Source organism: Mustela lutreola, chromosome 2 (assembly GCF_030435805.1).
Source record: "Mustela lutreola isolate mMusLut2 chromosome 2, mMusLut2.pri, whole genome shotgun sequence".
In the NCBI taxonomy this organism is placed as follows: Eukaryota; Metazoa; Chordata; class Mammalia; order Carnivora; family Mustelidae; genus Mustela; species Mustela lutreola.
The window spans coordinates 27364665-27387356 of NC_081291.1; the positions used below are offsets into that span (position 1 = coordinate 27364665).

The following is a 22692-nucleotide window of genomic DNA, read 5'->3' on the forward strand; positions in this document are numbered from 1 at the left end:
TTGTCAATCAAAAGCCCTCACCAAAATAAAAATCACTTAACAATCCATTATAAGCAACTTTTAGCTCCCTTCCTCAGGCTGCCTAGAACCGAGTTTTTGAATAAATCTCATGAGGGCTACTCCTAACAGAAACTCTCCAAAATTGATTACTTGTAGCCTGGTTTCCACAGAAGTTGTAAAGTATTGTTTTAATTGAATTTGGTTCTAAGTTAGAAACTTTGAAAAATTTGTCTGTCAAAGGCCAATGGATTTCTCAGTAGGCTTGATTTATTTAGCAATAGATGCCTACAAAAGCCAATTTGGTATGAGAAATATGGTTACATTTAATTACACTTTTAAATGACTAATTTATTATATCTAAACACCTTTTAAACAGTACATATTACTCTGAACTGTACAGATGCTGAGGAGAGCTGAGGAATCAGAGCTTGTAGTAAACACAATAGATTTTGCTAAAGACTCTTCATTCTACTCGGCATGGGCTTTCTGTTTCAGAAATCAGTGTGTGTGAAGTCATTAGGTAAAGATGCTAAATTGAATGAGACCTGCTTAAATCTCCTTCTTAAACCATTGGTCATCCGTGGATGGAACTAGAGGGTATTGTGCTGAGAGAAATAAGTCAATCAGAGAAAGACAATTATCATATGATCTCTCTGATATGAGGAATTTGAGAAGCAGAGTGGGGGGGTCATGGGGGATAGGGAGAGGAAAAATGAAACAAGATGGGATTGGGGGGATGCCTGGGTGGCTCAGCCAGTTAAGCTGCTGCCTTTGGCTCAGGTCATGATCCCAGGGTCCTGGGATTGAGTCCTGCATTGGGCTTCTTGCTCAGTGGGGAGCCTGCTTTTCTCTCTGCCTCTGCCTGCTTGTGTGCATGCTCATCCTCTCTCTCTGACAAATAAATAAATAAAATCTTTAAAAAACAAAAATAAGATGGGATTGGGAGGGAGACAAACCATAAGAGACTCAAACGATAAGAGACAAAACAAACTGAGAGTTGCTGGGCTGTGGGGGAGGTAGGGCTGTGTTATGGACATTGGAGAGGGTATGGTTATGGAGGTTATGGATATTGGGGAGGGTATGTGCTATGGTGAGTGCTGTGAATTGTGTAAGCGTGATGATTCACAGACCTGTACCCCTGAAGCAAACAGTACATTATATGTTAATAAAAAGCAAAATGAAACAAAAACAAAAAGAATACAAAACAAAAAACCATTGGTCATCAGGCCTTGTCTGGAGAGAGATTTTTCCTTTGTCTGTATATTTAATATCATTTATCAAGTCTTGAATGTAAAATATTACCTGCATCACTCAGTTTATTTAAGCGAAGCAAAACTGAGATTTTGGAATTTTGATGAAAACTACCTTATTGTAGAGTAAAAAAGGAATCTTTTTAATATTACTGATTGATTCAGTCAATGACTAACCGCAGATGACTGAGTGTGACCTCATGCCAGGCACTGTGCTCAGCATGGTATTGCCTTCAAGGGGTAACAACCAGGCCTCAGGCACATCGCTAACAATGGCTCCCTGATGTGGTAATTGCTAACATTGAGATTCAAGATAATGGGAACCCAAAGAAGGAATAATTCTGTGCAGGGTGGTGGAGAATCAGAAAGGGTTTCATGAAGCGGTGTGTTTGAGGTGGGCCTTGGAAAACATGGGAGTGTTCCAGGTGGAGAAGAGGAATGGAGGGTCTCCCCAGGCAGAAGGAAGAGCACAATGAGCAATGACCTGACTGACATGATCTGGACACAGGGCACGGCAGTGACAGGCACACTGCGTGATATAGCTAGAGTATGGGGGCCTTCTGTGTGTATGTTGGCTAGGGGTGAGAAGGTGAGACAAGCAGAGACTCATTCCAGGTTCTGTTCAAGGTGATGGAGAAACAAGGACACTAAGAGGAGATTATCCTGTTCAAGGAGAGTCTCCACCCTCGCCTCCGAAAGATTTATTTCTGTTCCCTTTCAGAACTTGGAATTCCTTTCCCCTTCTTACCACATGATGAGCTGGCACTCATTCTCCAACTCTGGCTTAACTGTAGCCTTCTCTGTGAAAGTATCCCTGAAACCAACAGGTAGAATCAATTGCTTTCTCTCACGTGGGCCTCTCTTCCACAAGATATTATAAAACTCTTTATTCTGTCATCACTCAGTACCCCAACTTACAGGGAGATGTTGACTCTCTGCTTCTCTCCAATATGGGGAACATCTCAAGGCCAGGTCAAGCTTTACTTTTATCGCCTATTGTACCACTCAAAAGCAAAAGCAAAAGCAAAACAAAAGCACCCCAAATATGTGGAATGAATTATTGTGAGACAGATAAGCTGGGCTGAGGTGAGAGTTTACACGAGTTTAACAGCACTCTAGCTTGTCTTAAGGGTTGTTTCAAGTTAACATACTCCTTACTTGCTGACTGAAGGCCCTTGATCTGTAACAGAACTAACTTCCATTCTTTGAGATTTGTAGACCACTGGCCTTGAAGCATGATGGACCAGAACTTCCCCAGGCCACAGAGGCCAGCAAGCCTATTGGGAGCCACCTTGGCTTTCTGATGAGCCCATTAATTTTGTAGCAAGATGTTGTTCCTTTTCAGGTCACACAAATGACTTTACCACCTCCCTTTGTGTGTCTGCAGACCTCAGCCTCCTTTGTGGGAAGAACACAGTCTTCCTACACATAAGGAAAGGAGAGCCAGACTCCCTCGCATAAGCCCCGAGCACTGAGTTAATGTCTGTAGCTGGCCTCATCGAGTTTGCATGGGCCACTCTACTCCCTTTGTTGATCCACTGCCTTAAACCCCTTTAAAAACTCCTGGGCTAGGCAGAAATTTTGGAGTTGGCCTCTGGGTAAAAGTTGGCCTTCTCCCCAGGTGGCTGGCCTCCCGAATAGGGCTGAAAGTCTTTTCTAACCCAAACTCCTCTGTTGAGTAATGATCTTCCAAGTGACAGGCAACTGAACTTGAGTTCAGGAACAAGAGTGTCATTGAGATATTCCTGGCTCTAGTGGCAGAAAGGAAGGTCTGTCTCTCACAATGAGGCCTGGAGAAGGGTTACAGTGGGCTGGAGCTATGTCTGGAGAGATCATCAGGTACGTACAAGATACAAGGATGTGGGCTGAGTGCATTCAGGAAGTTATAACTTGGACTGAAGCATGGAGTAAAAGGTGAGGAACAGTGAGAGATGAGCCAGAGGAGGGAGAGGGTCTCAGATCATGGGGGGCCCTGTATGCCTAATCAAAGAGCCAATGGGAACTAGGAAAGGCTTTATGCAGGGAAGAGGTAAGATTAGATCTGGGCTTTATGAAATTCACTAGTGTGAATAATAACAATAATAATAATGAGAACTAACCTCAATTGACTAAACGCTTATTGTGTCTTAGATACAGTGCCAAGTGTTTACAAGGTCATGGCTTAGATTTGAACCTTGGCCCTTTGACCTCAGAGCAGATGTTCCTTACCATCAGGTGCTTGGACGGGAGGTACAGAGGTACCAGGAGATTACTGAGGGAAAGTGGATGAAAAATAAAGTGCCAAGGTTATGCTGTTAGGCAGGGAGGAGTAAAATCCTGAGGATTCTTAGGATTTGGAAATGAAGGGGTGGGAGAAGTGGAGAAGTACTCCGAATTTCTGGTGGAGTGCCACTGTGGATGGCGGCGCCATTGAGATACACGAAAAGCCTATATCTTTGTAATAAATAAAGTTATTATTCATTTCTTCTTTTTCACTCTCCCTGTACAACTTCTAAAGAGAAAGGCATGCACTCTCAGAAAGCCCACAATGGTTCTTATAAATTGCTCTATTTAAACTCTATATGAGCAACAAGATGCAGAGTTCATTAAGAAACACAATTTTCCATTTGGTGATAGTTCCAATATTGAAATAGAGTGAATTTGATGCAATAATAAACATATCTTATGAATACCAAAGGTGGGCTTTTCAATTATTTTCTCTGTCTAACAAATAGAATGTTTTCAATTTCTCATTTGATCAAATGGAGGGGTTATTAAGTTCATTACCAATGGTGCTATTTTTGGCTGTTTACTTTTATAGAGTGGAGTAGTTGTTGTGTATGAGGACTTTAGTCCTTGCCAGCACAGGACAGTGATGAGAACACAGTATCCGGGGCAACCAAGAGCTCAGCCTTTTCAGTCCATAAATAATCATTCCTCAGTTTGCCCTTTGGTCTCAGAGCTACTTCATAACAGAATGAGCTCATTCAGAAGGCCTCTTTTCTCTTTCTTACTTTCTGTTTAAATGACTGCTGAGGAATATTTTATAAGAAAGGCAAGATTTCAATTCCATTGTAAATTGCATTGGCAAAAATCTGCAACTTACTCTTATGTTATTAGATCTGGCTACAAGGATACTCTGAGTAACCAGCACACAGGGGTATTTTTGTTGGATGGGTAGATACTCTTTGGCACCAAGGCTGCTGGAGGCCTTATGTATGCTTGGCCACTTAGTTTGATGAAAACATAACTAAGGCAAGAGAAGCCTGGACAATGGGCAAAGTAGGGATAAAAAACACTCATGAAAACACCTTTTCCCCCCTAAATCTCCTTAGAGCCAATCTGAATTATTCTTCTATGAAGACGTGTATGTAATCTCCAGAGCAGAAAGGTCACCATTCACTGGATGTCTGTGGCTTCTGTTTCACAAATTAAGTCACACACCAAGAAGTCACCTTGTTATGGTGGTTAGAAGCTCAGACTGAAGAGTTTTGCCAAGCTAAGTCTGAACCACTACACTCAAGAGTCTCAATTTTCTCATCTGGAAATTGGAATGCAACAGCACTTACCACATAAGACAGCAGTAAAGACTGAGTTCGATTACACATGGAAGGCCTAGTGCCAGAGCTGCTGCGATTTTGAACATCTACAAAGATGCTGGAAACTTGGGGAAAAAAAATTGCTTGGAAAGAAAACTGTAAGATTAATAAATATTTAATTAGATACATAAAACACATGTTATCCACTGTCAACTACACTTGAACTCAGCCTTTACCCAATTTTGTATAAATATAAATCAAAGTTACTTAATTTTATATTTCCCTTCAAAAATTTTATAGTAAAAAAGGAATATTTACTGCTGGATGAAAGTGGATTTTAATTTGTTTCATTTGATGTTGAATGTAGCCTTATAGGTAAATATAAGTACACTTCAAGGAAATTTCCTTGGGCCTATGGAGGTCTTAAAATATCTCTGTGCTTAAAGAAATAGTAGCTTTAATTACCACTATTAAAACACTAATTTTACTATTCTGACTTATGACATTTTTAAAGCTGTATAAGACTGTTCTATCAATGTTTCCACTTTGTCTTTCCAATTCAGTCATAAGATCCCCAAGGCCAGAAGAGAGAAAACAGACTGAGTCAAAACACTGGGCTCCGCTCTGGTCTCTGCCACTGACCAGGTATGGAAGCTTGGGTCCAGGAGAGTTTAATTTCTTCACCTGAAAGGCAGGAAGACTTTGACCTGTTCCAACTCCTCTGCTGGTCCATAGTGAGGATGATGGGCCATACTTAAAAATGCTTTAACTGTATAAACATATGGGAAAAGATAAGCTATTGAATTGTCTGTGGTACCTATCGTGGCCCTCAGGCACAGGGAGCAGCAAACATCTTTTTTGTTCATTAATTTAACAAATACTGAGCCCTCTCGATGTGCCAGGCCTATGCTAGGAGCTGAGGGTGCCATGAGAGACCCAGAATTGACAGTAAAATGATTCCTTTTCGCTTTCAGTATATGTTGGTATATATCAGCACACAATGAGCCTACATTATCTGAAGGTGAGTAAGACAGTTTAAGAATAGACAAGGCCCTCAGGCCTGAAACACTATTCCAGAATGGGCTCTGATTATTTCTTTATTTTATTTTTAAGTAATCTCTATATTATTATTTTTTTTTCTTTTTTTTTTTTTTTTTAAAGATTTTATTTACTTATCAGAGAGAGAGAGAGAGGGAGAGAGAGCAAGCACAGGCAGACAGAATGGCAGGCAGAGGCAGAGGGAGAAGCAGGCTCCCCGCTGAGCAAGAAGCCCGATGTGGGACTCGATCCCAGGACGCTGGGATCATGACCTGAGCCGAAGGCAGCTGCTTAACCAACTGAGCCACCCAGGCGTCCCAAGTAATCTCTATATTAAATGTGAGGTTTGAACTTACAACCCCAAGATCCAGAGTTGCCTGCTCTACTGACTCAGCCAGTCAGGTGCTCCTGAATGGGCTCTGAATATTTCTTATGCGGAGGGTTCTCATGTTGGCGCTAGTTTTCCCAGGCAAGGCTGGGCTTTGTTAGAAAGAAGTTTGCTCCTCATTAAGGTGTTACACAAAGACCCAGAGACCTGGACTCACAGGTGGCAGGCAGGAGTTCCAGGTGGTTGTGTCGTCACTGCTGGTACTAATGCTGACGTTACAGTTGTCAACCTGGGATGCACTCAGGACGTGGGAAGCCCCCGTGTCCTCCAGTTCTTCATTCTGTTGCCGCCGCAGGCTTGCCAGCATTTGCAACTCAGATTCACTCATCTGGCTGGGCTGATAGTTTCTCCAGTCATATTCCTGATCAAGAAAAGAAAGCGACAGAGTCAGGTGCCTGTTCCGAATTTATAGACCGTCAACACATGCTACTCTACAGCCTTAACCCCTCAGTGGCTCTCCACTGACCGAGGCCCAGATTCTTAAGTGCCCTTATACAATGCCTGCCCCACCTGCCTCACCTTGCTTTTTTGCTCTGGGCACATTAGCCACAATGTTGCTCATTAAAGTCCTCAAGAGCATCAGGCTCCTGTCTGCCTTAGTGCTAGTCTGCGCTGGCTAACTCCTAGGGGCCCTTTAGGTCCCACATTGTGTCATTTCCCAGGGAAGCCTTTTCTGACAATCACAAACTGGGGCGACCCCTCCACTAAGTGCTCTCATGGAATCAGAAGGTGTTCATTTTTAGCATTTATCACAATTGCAGTTACCTAATGGTATTTGGCATTTGCAGGTGGTCTATAAGCTCTGCAAAGGCAAACATAATGACCGTCTTACACTCACTGCATTTCCCATGCCTGGAGCCTGAACTGTATTTGACTAAACAAAAATTCAAAAAGTTTTTTTTTGAAAAGAAACATCATTTTCCATACAAAAGTCCAGTTTCAAGAATACTGGTTAATTTTATCACTGTGAACATTACAGCCAAATACGTTTAACCTATAGTGAGACTGAGAATGACTAATGTTGATAAAAGCCATTAAAAAATTTAATCTTAAGATGGGAACATGTAAGTTCTGAAAGCCAGAAAGAACTCACAACTATAATACACACACTGATATGGCCTTTACTATACAAGTAATCTGTCAGGCATTCCTCCCCCCATCCCCCAAGAATACTACTACAAATCTTTGAAGGTTAATGTAAATATTCTCTCAATGTATAGGTAAAAAATTGTCATATGGAATTTTCAAAACCTTTCCTTTCTCTAAACCAAGTTTGATAGCAAAGGTTAATTTCAATGTCGCTGAAATATTAGTATCACATCTGAGTACTGATTTACATCCAGGACTGCCATTTAACTTCCTAATAATCTTAAAATTTTCTTATCCATCTGCAAACATGGGTTGTGCTCAAAAAGGTTTGTTTCATAGGGTGCCTGGGTGGCTCAGTCAATTAAGCATCTGACTCTTGATTTTGGTTCAGGTGGTGATATCAGGGTCATGGGATCGAGCCCCGCACAGGGCTCCATGCTGGGCATGGAGCCTGCTTGGGATTCTCTCTCTCCCTCCCTGCCCTCCATTTCCCTCTTTATTAAAAAAAGAAAAGAAAAGGTTTGTTTCATGACACACTATAATTTTTTAGATATTCAGATCTCTACACTTACTTTCTTGGAGGACCCTTTGAGACAGCTACTGCCTTCTCTTCTGTTCTGCCTCATAGGAGTGTAAAAAGTTAAGAAAATATAATTAAAAAAAAAGTCTTGGTGTGTCTATGGAGTTTTAAATAAAGTGCTATCATTATCATAATTTGGCGATTATCAAAGCTTGTGATCTAATAATATAGAGATTTTCTGGAAAGTTTCTGGAGGAAACTCATTTAAATTTTTACAACTCATGGTTCCAGCAGCTTGGCACCCTGAGAGGCTACACAATTCTAACAGGAGATTTCATAAGTATTTAATATGTTTTGAGAGTTCCTAGGACAAAACAGATATCACAAGAAGAATGAAATTTATATTCCAATGAAAGGCACTAAAGAAAAGAAAAAGAAAAATAAGAATAATTTAAATTTAGAAGAAATAATTGGGGGAAAAATAAACACAAGAAAAGATGCTTGACTTCACTGTCATTAGAAGAATACAAATCAGCACCTCAATGAAATCTCATTCACAACCACTAGATACAAAAGTTTGACAGCAACAAGGGTTGGTGAAGCTGTAAAGAAATTAGAATCCTCACACATTGCTGGTGGGAATGTAAAATGGCGCCATCACTTTGGAAAACAGTTTGGTGGTTCCTTAAAATGTTCAATATCTATCATGTGGCCCAGTGACTCGCTCCTAGGCATATTTCTAAGAGAACTGAAAACATATGTTCATACAAAGACTTGAATACAAATGTTCACAGCAGCACTTTTCATAACAGCCCAAAGGTTGAAACAACCAAATGTCCATCAACTGATGGATAGATCTTTGTTTATCTGTACAATGGAATGTAATTTGCCCATGAAGAGTCACAAAGTACTGACACATGCTACAACGTGGATGAACCTTGAAAATACTATGCTAAGTGAAAGAAGCCAGAGACAAAAGGTCACAGACTGTATGATTTCACTAATATGAAATGTCCAGGATGGGCAAATCCATACAGACAGAAAGCAGATTGGTGGTTGCCCAGGGTGGAAGGAGCAGGAAAGGGGAGTGACTGCCAGTGGGTGTGTAGCTTCATTGGGGGTGGGGGGTGATGCAAAAGTTCTGAAATTCAATTGTTGCAGAATTTTGTGAATATACTAAAAACTGAACTGTACTCTTTAAAAAGCTGAATTCTATGGTATATGAGTTATAGCTCAATAAAAACAAAGTAGTTCAGTCATCAAATGTAAAAACAAGACTAGCAGCTTGACTTTGGGCTCAGCATAGAACAGTGACTTGCTGGGCTTCACTTCAGTTTTTCTGTCAAGAAATGGAATGAAGTGTTCCAATGTGTCACCTGGGCATGTCATTTGGCTTGTTGCTGCCAACACACTTCTACAAAGAGAAAGGAAATTTTATTTTCATTCTCACAGTTTTTCTTGAGAAAGCTTTAATAAGTACTCAGTATGATTAATTCATCCACTCATTTCATGTATTTAATCCACAGACCTGTATTTTGCCTCAAGTACAACCATAGGTGTTAGGACAGAAAACAGGAGAGAATGGACAGTGGTTAAGCCAGAAGGATCTGAGCCTGGGCCCTCGTCCCACCAGTTACCAGCTGGATGTGATTGGGCAAATTATCTAACCTCTCCGTGCCTCAGTTTCTTCATCTGCAAAATGGAATCACAGTATATATGTCACATGATTTTCAATGGGATAAATGAAATAATATGCATGCAAAATGCTTAGCATAATACCTGATGAACAGCTATATGAAAGGTCTCCAAACTTATGGTGTGCACCTCTATGAAAAAAGCATTTGGATATGCACCTTCTAATATATTTGTCTTTAATTAAACACATGTATAGCTATATTAAACTGGTATGCATAGTATAAAACATGTAAAAACAGAAATTAAAATGGTTGACCTTAAAAAACAATGGAAATAGTTTCAACATTTTCTTCCTTGAGCCCAGTGGATGATTTTTGGTGCATATCTGCTTGGGTGAGTACCTCCCTCTTAGGAGGACCACTGAGTTGGCTGTCAATACATGTGCTCCCTGTTATTAGCGTTCTTCCTTTTCATTTTCTGTTCACTGCCCCCCAGTCTCTCACCTATTCTGTACTATGTCAGGAGGCAGGGGTGTAAAGAAAATAAGGCACCCTCTGTCTGCATGGAGCTCACAGTAGAGAGAGGGAGACGTAATAGGCATTAGAAGTCAAGTATTATATGTACCCAGATTAATACTACAACACAGATGTGTCTAAGATGCTTGAGGAACACAGCATGGGGGTGTCTAACTGCCCTGCAGATTTGGAAGATGCCTCGCAGGAGTCCAAGGTGGCACTGGATAGTCATTACATTTGTTGACAAAGGGAATGAGTGGACTTCAGAGGGAGTGAGCTCTCTCTAGCACTGGACGTACGGAAGCAGATGCTGGGGAAATGGTGCCTGCCGGGAATGCTGACGTCATCGGCAGTGGTGGAAATGCACTGATTGGTTCATTCATTAGTTTACTCAACAAATACTGAGATCCTATTATGGGCCAGGAACTGTTGATGCTAAGTGCTCAGAACTCGGAATTTCCATGAATTTACTTCCTACAACACTAAAAGTGTATTCCGACAACACACTGGAAGAGCAGGTGAAAATGAGCAGAGAGAAAAAGTGACTTTCTCCAGGGTCATGAATAGAGCAACTGATGGCAGAGACAGGTAATTAACTTGGTCCCCTGATACATTCTTGATTTGTAATCTCTTAAACCGTTTTAAAATCACTGGAAAGGCAAAATCATTTAAATTACATATTATTATTATTTTTTTAAAGAAGGCTTATAAGAAAGTCTTCACAGGAAAGGGGACTGTAGCACAAGATGGCATCTAACTAAATTATACAACATGCGAGAAACAAGTATCTTATTCTATTTCCAAAAGTCTCAAAATGTTACATATGATCTAATTTTGTCTCAAAATATCCTTGTAGGAAAGAAGGGAGACATTATCAGTTGGATTTGTTTTAGGAAGGAGGTAATGGGCTCAAGGCTATACAATTCAGCTGTGCTCAGATTCCCGGGAAAGTTCTTCCCTCATGAAGCCAGTTGAGCCACTCATTTTTCTTTGATTTTCAGACATTTTTAGGAGCCTAACACAGTATGTCACAAAGACAAGTGGGATGTTGCCCCTGCTTTCACAGGCTTTACAATCTAGTAGGGCAATCAAGAGCTAGAAAGAATTGAGCATAAAATAAGGTAGCACAGGGGGTACCTGGCTGGCTCAGTTGGTTATGTGTCCGTCTGACTCTGGATCTCAGCTCAGGTCTTAATCTCAGGGTTCTGAGTTCAAACCCTGTATTGGGCTCCATATTGGGAATGAAGCCTACTTAAATAAAAAAGGTAGCATACACTTGGGTATAGTACTAGTTAATCACACAGAGTCTTGATCATGATTAAAAAGGGAAACATAATTCCAGATAAAACAAAACTAAATAAAAGTAACCTTACAACTTGATGTCCCTTTGCCTAATCTCTTTTCTCCAGATATTAAGGCAGAACAGCTTAATGGATCAAACACTTGCCCACAGAATGTTGTGAACCTCAGAGAAGAACTGGTTTTACTGAACCATTCTAAGTTCTAAGGCCAAGTTCACAATGGTGGTGTAGAGCCAAAATGAGACACGGCCATGGGTTAATAAGATCAGGCGAAGAAATTCATTCCATTCTATATGGATGGGAGAATAATGAAATTGGGAGAAAATTGGGCTGTTAAATTCTCATTCTGGAACCTATAAAATCTCTGAGACTTTCTTTCTGAATCAGGTTTGCATTGTCACAGTGCCTGACACCTACAGCATAGGGGACACCATGTAAAAAAACAAACAAAAAACCAACTCTTAATAAAGGTCTACCAAACTATCCCTGACTCTTTGTATTCTTTTAAGTTACACCAAGATACAGAAACTGCTACTACAGAGGGGATGATGGCTGTTAGAACAGAACATAATGTAAAAGGCATGTCAGGAAAGGGAGGTATACCAAATAGTCTGGCATTTCAGAAAAGAGAAAAGGTCACGTCCTGTAGAATCAGTCAAGCTTCAGGGAGGCAGTGGTCTCTAAGTTGGACCTTGAAGGATAAGAAGGGTGGTGTGGCAGTGTATTCTAACCACCAGGCCAAACAACATGAGACAAACTGAAAGTATGGAGTTTATATTCATAGAAAGCATTATGTATTGTACATACTATTTCAGAAATGAAATCATAAAAATGGTTCCCAAATAACAAGGATGGAAATACCTAGAATTAATTAATTAATTAATTTTCAAAAGGTTTTATTTATTTATTTGAGAGAGAGAGAGATAACACAGAGGGGGAGTGAGGGGGAGAAGAAGACTCCCTGCTGAGCAGAGAGCCCAATGAGGGGCTTGATCCTAGGACCCTGAGGTCATGACCTAAGGCAAAGGTAGTTGCTTAACCAACTGAGCCACCCAGGTGCCCTGGAAATACCTAGAATATCTAGAATTTAATCTAAACCTTTTATGACCAAATGGCTTCCACTTCCCTGGCCAAGTCTCATTAATAGCCCATGATTCTCTCAAAAGATATATTCTTATTGGATCATATGAGATCTTCATTTTTTATTTTTTGAGGAATCTTGATACTGTCTTCTACCCAGAGAAAATAAAAACATCAATTTGAAAAGATATATGCAACCCTATGTTTATTATGGTATTATTTACAATAGCAAAAATATGGAAGCAGCCCAAGTGTCCATTGACAGATGAATGGATAAAAATGTGGTACACACACATGCACACACAACAGGAATATCAGCCATAAAAAAGAATATTATCTTGCCATTTGCAAAAACACTGATGGGTCTAGAGAGTATTATGCTAAGTTAAATAAGTCGGACAGAGAAAGACAAATACCATATGATTTCACTTACATGTGGAATCTGAAAAAGAAAACAAACAAATAAGCAGACTCTTAAGTAGGGAGAATAAACTGGTGGTTGGTGAAGCAAAGTTGATGAGGGGATGGGTGAAAGGGGATTAAAAGGTAAATGAAATAAGTCATGGAGATGAGAAGCCTATGAAATTATAAAATAAGTCATGGAGATGAAAAGTACAGCATAGTAAATATAGTCAATAATAGTAATATTGTACGGTGACAGATGGTGACTATGTTTACCACGGTGAGCACCAAGTAATGCACAGAATTGTCAAATTTCTGTTATATACCTGAAACTAATATACTGTATCCCAATCATACTTCAATAAAGAAAAAAGAGAGATTAAAAAAGACATATTCTTAGTAGCTCCCATCAGCAGGGTGGTATGATAGCAGGACACGATACATCAGCAAAATAAGTGATATACTGACTTTCATAAGAGAAATGCTAAGAGAGAGAAACCAGGCACCAGAGGGTATATATGGGCAGGACTAGTCTTGGGGGTTTCAGCGGAAGTTGTGAAGCGATGGTGGCAGAAAGGGGTACTGACAGGGAGTACAATGGGGCTCCTGAGGCACTGGCATTGTTCTCTTTCTTGTTCTGGATCATGGTCACATGGATTTGTTCAGTTGGTGAAAATTCTTCAGAGTGTATGTTTATGATTTGTGTACTTCTCCATGACCAAAAGTGACAAAGAAGTCTAAGACTCAGAAAAGATTTCCTAGGAAGTAATAGTCACTGGCACCTTGCTCCGGACCATTTTAGTAGGGATAAAGGTGGCATTTTGTAAATTCTGGGGGTTCAGTATTGCTGCTAGGTTCAAATTTATGTCATGAAGAATGCTGAAGCTATAATTAGAAAGTTTTGGAAGTTTTTCTGAACTCTAATGTCATAGCAGACATTGGAAAAGTAGCAGAAATCCATTTTCCAAAGCTAATTTTAAACCTCAACTGGCATTTTAATATGAAGATTAATCTCCTCTCTATTGCTATTTGCAGACAGCAAAAGTATTGCTACATTGACATTTTAAAAATGAGCCGATGGTAAATTAGCGTTCCAGGACATCTCTTCACCAACTAGCACCGTTTGAAGACTTGTTTCAAATTCTTGAGCACGTATCCCATACTAGAGTTCACCCTGATTCACTGAGAACGCAGGCCCATGGAAAAGAAGAATGAAGACAGAAACCTCAGGCATGAGCCTCAAGTGACACACACTTGAGCAAATAACTCATTCACAGTGTATGGTAGCTTTTAGCATATTTCTTCATCATGCAAAGAGGTAAATTGAAATATAAAGACCAAGCTACAGTACAACTTGACAAACTGCTACACTGAAGGGATGCTATATTGACTTAACACAGCAGAAATCAGTAAGCAGGCTGTTAGAAAAAACAACAGGTCAGAATCTAGGTTGTCTTTTAGAACAATGGCATTCATGTTGACCTAGGCTTAACCAGACCCAATGCCACCTCCAAGATGTCTGTCACAAACATTTTGGCTATAACCTAGAAACATTTCACTATCCTTGACTCAATTCATACTTCATCATCTCTGCATACTAATCCTTTAAGAATGTCTTGGGTAGGGGCACCTGGGTGGCTCAGTGGGTTAAAGCCTCTGCTTTCGGCTCAGGTCATGATCCCAGGGTCCTGGGATCGAGCCCCACATCGGGCTCTCTGCTCAGCAGGGAGCCTGCTTTCTCCTCTCCCTCTGCTTTTCTGCCTACTTGTGATCTCTGTCTGTCAAGTAAATAAAGAATGTCTTGGGTAGAGAATTCTTGGGTAGTTTAACCAATATTGGCAAAAAGTCCTTGCAAAGGGGTAGCTTTCTATCTCATAGATGTGGTGCTCTCTTTTTTGGAGGGGAGAAGCGTGAAAGTATTTTTTAAAAAAGATCTTGGAAGAGACTATGCTGAGTGAAATAAGTCAAGCAGAGAGAGTCAATTATCATATGGTTTCACTTATTTGTGGAGCATAACAAATAGCATGGAGGACATGGGGAGTTAGAGAGGGGAAGGGAGTTGGGGGGAAATTGGAAGGGGAGGTGAACCATGAGAGACTATGGACTCTGAAAAACAATCTGAGGGGTTGGAAGTGCGGGGGGGTGGGAGGTTGGGGTACCAGGTGGTGGGTATTATAGAGGGCACGGATTGCGTGGAGCACTGGGTGTGGTACAAAAATAATGAATACTGTTATGCTGAAAATAAATTAAAAAAAATCTTTATATCAATGTGCTATATTTGTATCGAACACCCTTTCCCTCCATGACTTCCATACCATATACTTCCGTACATTTTGTCTTGGGAGTCAGCCAGCTAATTTTCAGAAAGAATTATCTGAACCACAGCTGAGCTCTTATTATTGATAAATAATTTGTAATTTCCCAGCACCTATCTACTAAGTTCAAGGGTACTTCATGAGCTGAACAATTACTATAGACTTGAAGGAATCTAGTAACACCAAATGGAACAGGTTTTAAATTATATTCAAGGATATGCCATCTATAAGACGACCGTAGCCTTTAAAGATTTAGGGCACTTGCCATATGCCAAGTGCTCTCAAAGAGTTTGGGCCAGAAAAGCTGGTTCACCTTCCACTACCCTGGACCACCATCCCCAATTAAAGCTAACTGAAAGGGTTCTGTGATCGGGGCACCTGGGAGGCTCAGTCGGTTAGGTGTCCAACTCTTGATTTTGACTCAGGTCATGGTCTCGGGGGCATGAGATCAAGCCTCAGTGTGGAGCCTACTCAGGTTTTCTCTCTCCTCCCTTTGCCCCACCCCACCCGTTCACCCCCAACCCACTCACATGCACTTGTGCTCTGTCTCAAAAAAAATTCTGTGATCATGTGGCAATTTAACTTCCATTGCCACTTTAAGCTTCACAGCATTTTTTTTTTTTAAATTTATTTGAGAAAGAGAGCACGAGTGCATGTGAGACAGAGCACGAGTGGTCCAGGGTAGTGGAAGGTGAACCAGCTTTTCTGGCCCAAACTCTTTGAGTATGACTCACTGTTTAGTCACTTATTGGATGTGAACTAGCTAAAGCCTCTGGGCTTCCTGGTCTGTCAAACAGAAATAAGTGAGGCCTCTTATAAGGGCTGGAGATGGAGACTGGACAGAAAGAGTGGGGCACTTTGTATAGCACTTGGCATATGGCAAGTGCCCTAAATCTTTAAATTCACAAATAAGGTTCTTGAAATAAAGACCTTGATCTCAGTGGGTCAGGAAATACTATCAGCTTAAGGCCTCTTCCATAAAATAGGAAAATGGCAAGTATGACTTGTTCCTTTAAAATTAGGAAAGCCAAGACAAAAAAAAAAAGATGGATTTCTTCCATTAACATTTGACTAGTAGGTTGCTAACCTTAGCATAAAAATATTGGAGAATCCATAGTAAAAAGTTACAGTGTGTTAGCTAAGCAACTAATGTGTTCTCATGGATTCATACTTCTGCTAGTCTCTTAGTTTTTGTCAAGTCTGTCTACAATTTCTGAAACTTCTGAGAATCTGAAACTGCTCCTCTTCATTACAGTAACTGGCACATTGGTGACATGAATAATGACTTTTGCAGGTCCATATCATCACCCAAAATTTGGACCATAATGCCATTTTTAATTATTTTAAGATACTTCTATCTGGACCATTTCGCCTCGGTCAACAACTAAATTAGACACTAGATGCATCTGTAGCATCAGCAAAAATTTAGACTGAAAAAAAAAAAACAAACCCACAACAAATAAAAATAAGAGGGCTAGAAGCAAATTCCACCCAGAAAATTTCTATGCTTAATGCAAATCCTATTACTGGTAGCTCCAATGTTATTTAACCACCAAATTCTGTAGCTTCAGCAATATCCTCAGCAGTGCATTGACCGATAAAAGTGACACAATGACTCTGTGTTTTTTTTCCCCCAGAGGCAAGGAAAGAGTATAGTTTTGACAAATCATGAAATCACAAACTCTTCTTCAAAGACTACTAATTGGTAGGAGTGTCCAATGTAACAAATGTCACATTCTCACCATGGTTAATAGTTCATAGTTATAAACAATTTATAAGCTGTTACTAGTCTTGTCCACATTTAATTCATCCATCAGCCATGGAGCTGCGGATCTCTAATTTAGCTCTGGGAATAAGGCAGGCACACAAAGAGTGCTCTACAGGGGAATGACTGGAGACACACGAGGTCCTGCTTCTAAATATTATTCCCTCTTCAGTGAACATTGACAAAATACCAACACGTTATCTGACAGAAGTGACCCATTAATTCACTTTTATGTCAGCACTTGATTCACCTCTTAACAGAGGACAATAAACACACATAGCTCTCCCTTATCGAACAGTACCAATAATTAGTTTCTGGAATTTTATTGGATTTGAAAAAGTGTGCTTTAGTATGCCAGGCATACTGGTTTACATTTCTAACTACTCAGACACGGGTAGAGGAAAATATCTGGTTGATACGGGCTAAGTGTTCCACATGTGATATTCATTATGACCCTATGGAATAAGTATTATTATTTTCTCAAAGTTGACAGATGAGGTAACTGAGATTCAAGGAAGATAAGAAATGCGTCCAAGGTCACATAAGTAAAAAGAAGCAAAGCCAGAACGAAAATCCAGATCTGCTGGTTTGAGCTGGTGCTCTGAGCTGTGGTGTCCACTGTTCTTGACTGCTCGGAAGAATGAAAATGTAGATAGACATGCTGTAGAGCTCTCTTTGGGGAAAGTCCTGAGGGTGGCAAAGGTGAAAGCTGTCTATCAGGTGGCTCAGGAGAGCATGAAGCCAGTAGTCATCTATAGTGATAGCCTTGGAAGGAAAGAGAGTCATTGGGTGAACCTGCACATTTAGGTGAGGATGATCGACATACGTACAGCACATAGGATAACCTGACCCCCAGACAGGTGTTTTGCAACAATGGAATATTGTTGTAACTGAAGGAAGTCAGGGGTCAGACAGACATTTATGAAGTCTTCAAACAATGGGGTATTGTTGGAAAGACAGCTGCAAATGGCATACTTGAGTGGCAAATTCAAAGAGAGACAGATGGCTTCACTTTGAACACAGAGTATTATATACCCTAGAAAATGCAGAACTTTATGTAATGGAACAATGCCTTTAAAACTCTAAAATGATTTACAAATTCATTTTCCTCTAAGTTAGTAGTATACAAATTGCATAGAACAGTAAGCCTCTATTATTTCAAAAAAATTCGAGCTCAATTTCATCAGCGAGGCAGTCAAACTAATCCTTTTTCAATATCCAAAGGAAAAGGCTTGACAATTAAAAAAAAAATTGTACCACGGCTTAAAACACATATAAAGTGTCCTTCCATAATTCAGTTTTGATTTTCAAAAATGAAAATGTGAAAATTAAACTCAAGCTATATGGTATTCATTTTATAATTTTTCCCTATAAAATCTCATGTCTTGTTTTTTTCTAAGAATACCTGAATTTGTAATTGGTAGCATATTTTGTCTTTCTTATGAAAATAACCATTCTTCAATAAGTTTAAACTTTTTCTGGAACCACAAAGCCTATGTCTTTTTTATTTGTTTGTTTAAAGATGCACATAATTACATTTACAGGTTTAAAATGCTTCATTCAAAACTGTTTGAATGCAGTTACACATGTGGAAAAGTTTAATTACTAGCTATCTACATGGTTATGGTATTACCCAGAGGGTTGTACTTGTTTCTTACTTAAAAATATTTGAAATCAATAATAGGGAGCTCTATTTAAAAAATGAATAAGACATTGCAAGGATGAGGTTTACCAAGAAGTTAGCAAATCAATGTCAGTAAGTGTTCCTTAGAATTACTAGTACTCTGGCATATCAGGGGATTAGGAGAACAATTCTCCTGCACCTTCTTTTGTAAGGCCTTTGATTGTCTCTTGTCATAGAGTTACTTCAAGTTGGCACTTTGCGACAGCATATTTCCTTTTTCAAAATTTATTTATGTGTGTGTGTGTGAGAGAGAGAGAGAGAGAGTGAGAGTGAGCATGGGGTGGGGGTTGGACAGGCAGAGGGAGAGAGAATCTCTGCTTCGGGGTTCCATTTCACAACCCTGAGATCATGACCTGAGCCAAAATCAAGAGTTGGACACTTCACCGACTGAACCACCCAGGCACCCCATGTGAGAACTGATTTTCAATGGGGAGTCAGCTTACAATTCTTGACTGTAGTACCTTGATGGTTGAGTTGATGGCTCAGGTCTGCTCACAGTCTCCCAGAGCCCAGCGAATTACATGACCACCCTCCCTATAGCTTAGGTCCCGAGCCTCAGAGTCATGCTTGATTCTGCCTGTTTCCTCTTCCCTCTATCCTATCAGTCCTAGCTCTTAGTTATTTTGGGAATCTGTCACTTTTCTTCATCTCCGCTCTGATTTATCAGAGAGTGATGCCTCAACTGCTTTCTCTGCTTCTATTCCTGTCCTGTTGCATCCATCCTTGACACAGCAAGAAGGAAGTTTCTTTTTTTTTTTTTTTAAGATTTTATTTATTTATTTGAGAGAGAGACAGTGAGAGAGAGCATGAGCGAGGAGAAGGTCAGAGGGAGAAGCAGACTTCCCATGGAGCTGGGAGCCCGATGCGGGACTCGATCCCGGGACTCCAGGATCATGACCCGAGCCGAAGGCAGTCGTCCAACCAACCGAGCCACCCAGGCGCCCAAGAGGGAAGTTTTTGAATGTAAATGTTATTGCCCTGCTTCAAACCCTACAAAGACTTGCCATTGCATGTGGAATAAAGGCCACCCTCCTTACCGTGGCCATTCTGATCTCATGTGATCTGGGCCTTTTAACAGCTCTGACCTCATCCTCCACTTCCCTTGCCCTTTCCCGAAAGACCCAGCTATGTGGGCCTCCTCTATTCCCCAAAGACATCCATTTCAGAAGCTTTGTACCTATTGTTCCCGATACCTGAAACAGTAGTCCCAGGTTCTTTGCATGGCTGGCTCCATCTTAAATTTCAGATCTCAGCTCAAATGTCACCTACTCAGTCAGATAATATCTGAAGTACCCACCATTCTGGCCAACCCTGTTGTCTGTTATATCACCTTATCTTTGTCTTCCCACATCCTTATCATAGCTTATAAACACTTTATGTATTTGTTTGTGCATCTTTATTGTCTGTATTTCCTAACAGATATAAGCCCCCTGAGGAGACAGGCCTCATCTGTTTGGGTTGGTTTATCTCTAGCACCAGGGGGAATACCTGGCCTGACAGGCACTCAGCAGAAAAGGAGATGCTGTCATAATCCAGAAATAGAACCAGAGCAGCTGTAACTCATCACCTAGAAGTCCTTTGTTTTATTTTAATTAATTATTTAATTATTTTTAGAGAGGAAAAGTGGAGGGTGGAGGAGCAGAGAGAGAGAGAGACAGAGAAAGAGACGAGAATCTTAAGCAGGCTCCACACCCAGCATGGAGCCCAGTGAAGGGCTCCATCTTACAATGCTGAGATCATGACCTGAGCCAAAGTCAAGAGTCAGATGCCGACTTCTAGGCTCACGCAGGTGCCCCTAGAAGTCCTTTATTTTAGAAGCCCAGCTTAGGAGGCAGAACCCCCCATACATGTTAGTATTCTATATGCGTTGACTACAAAGCTAGCCAGCAGAGGTAATTTCATACCTCCATTCATATATTGGATGGACTTCCAGTCCCAGGATAATTGTCAAAATTTTTCTCTTGCATCTAGTACATTTCCTATGCATCATACCAGTAGAATCCTTCTAGGCCTGACAGAGCTCATTATGTCTGTGTTAGAATTCACTACTGGGCCACAGTAGTTGAAGTATTAAATCTTAAATATCTTGAAAGAAAGAAAAGCTTTTCATTCAAATGAAATCCATTTGTGGGGGCAATTAGGTAATAAAAAGAAATAAATGACATCCAGATTGGAAAGGAAGTAGAACTATCTCTATTTGTAATGACATGATCTTGTATATAGAAATTCCTAAGGAATTCACAAAAACACCATTAGAACTAATTAATATTCAGAAAGGTTACAAGATATAAAATCAATATAAAAATAAATTGCATTTCTATGAACCCTAGAAATGAACAAATTAAAAAATTAAGAAAACAATTCTATTCACAAGAACATCAAAAATATACTTAGGCATAAATTTAACAAAGAAAGTGTAAGACTTGTATGCTGAAAATTATAAAACATTGCCCAAAGAAATGAAAGACACAAATAAATGGAAAGATATCCATGGACTGGAAGGCTTAATATTAAGATATTAAGATATATCCCCCAAACTGATTTATAGATGCAATGCAATCTCAACTGACAAGCTGATCCTCAAATTCCTATGGAAATGCAAAAACAATCCAGGAAAGGAAGAACAAAGTTGAAGGAGTCACACTACCTGATTTCAAAGTCTACTATAAAACTACAGTAATCAAGCCAGTGTGATACTGCATAAGGATAGACATATAGATAGAACAGAACTGGGAAGTCAGAAATAAACTTTCACATGTATGGTCAATTGACTTCCAAAAAAGGTGACAAGACAATTCAATGGGAAAAACAGTCTTTCAATCAATAGTGTTGGTACAAGTGAATATCCACAAGCAAAAAAATGCAGTTGAACCCCTACTTCCCACTAGAGCTAGAAATGGATTATAGGACAAAATTTAAGAGTTAAACTAAAAAATTCTTAGAAGAAAAGAGGAATAAATCTCTGTGACCATGTATTAGGCAATGGCTCTTAGCTATAACACCAAAAGTATAAACAAGAGAAGAAAAACACAGATAGATTGGACTTCACCTAATGAAAAGCTTCCGTGCCTCAAAAGATAGCCCCAAGAAATGAAAAGACAGCTTACAGAATGGGAGAGTATATTTGCATATCACATATCTGACAAGGAGCTTGTATCCAAACTCTTACAACAGGGCAATAAAAAGACAAATAATCCAATGAAAAAATAGGCCAAAGATTTGAATAGGCATTTCTCCAAAGGAGATAAGCAGATGTGCTAATAAGTGTATGAAAAGATGCTCAGCATCTTGAGTCATCAGGGGAATGCAAACTGAAAGTGCAATGAGATACCACTTCACACCCACCAGGATGGCTTAAATGAAAAAGGCAGACAATAACAAGTGTTGACTAAGATGTAGAAAAATCCCGTCAACTTGTCTTGTTTGTAGGAATGTACTATGGTGCAGCTGCTATGGAAAACAGTTTGGCAGTTCCTCAAACGTTAAATATAAAGTTGCATATGACCCAGAAATTCCATCCCTAGGTATATACCCAAGAGGAATGAAAACATATGTCCACACAAAAATGTGCATATGAATGTTCATAGCACCATCTTTCATAATAGCCAAAAAGTGTTAACAACCAGCTATCGACTGAGAGATGAATAAACAAATATGGCATATCCATATAATGGATTACTATTCAGGCATAAAAAGAAATGAAATGCTACAACATGGATGGAACTTGAAAACATTATGCTAAATGAAAGAAGTCAGATACAAAAGACCACATACTGTCTGACTTCATTTATATGAACTGTCCAGGAAGGGCAAATCCATAGAGACAGAAAGGCAGATTAGTGGCTTCTTGGAGTTTGGGGAAAGCAATGAATGGGGAATGACTATTAATAGGGATGGAATTTCTTTTGGGATGATAAAAATGATCTAAGATAAGTAGTGATGGTTGCACAACTCCATGAGTGCCCTAAAAAAAGCTGAATTCTATATTGTGTGAATTAAATTTTAGTATATTCTTATTTTTTAAAAAAGATTTTATTTATTTACTTATTTGACAGAGATCACAAGTAGGCAGAGAGGCAGGCAGAGAGAGAGAGAGAGAGAGAGAGAGAGAGAGAGAGGAGGAAGCAGACTCCCTGCTGGGCAGAGAGCCCAATATGGGGCTCAATCCCAGGACCCTGGGATCATGACCTGA

General features: G+C 39.9%; 1 protein-coding gene across 5 annotated transcripts in view; it reads right to left on the reverse strand.

Annotated features, from left to right (window-relative positions):
* CFAP20DC (CFAP20 domain containing) overlaps nucleotides 1-22692 on the reverse strand; it is a 250019-nt gene that overhangs the window by 53482 nt on the left and 173845 nt on the right. For all 5 annotated transcript variants that reach the window (XM_059161355.1, XM_059161354.1, XM_059161358.1 and 2 more), the window contains one exon: nucleotides 6352-6555. In XM_059161355.1, coding sequence (XP_059017338.1) covers nucleotides 6352-6555 — 204 coding nt within the window. The remainder of the gene's footprint in view (nucleotides 1-6351; nucleotides 6556-22692) is intronic.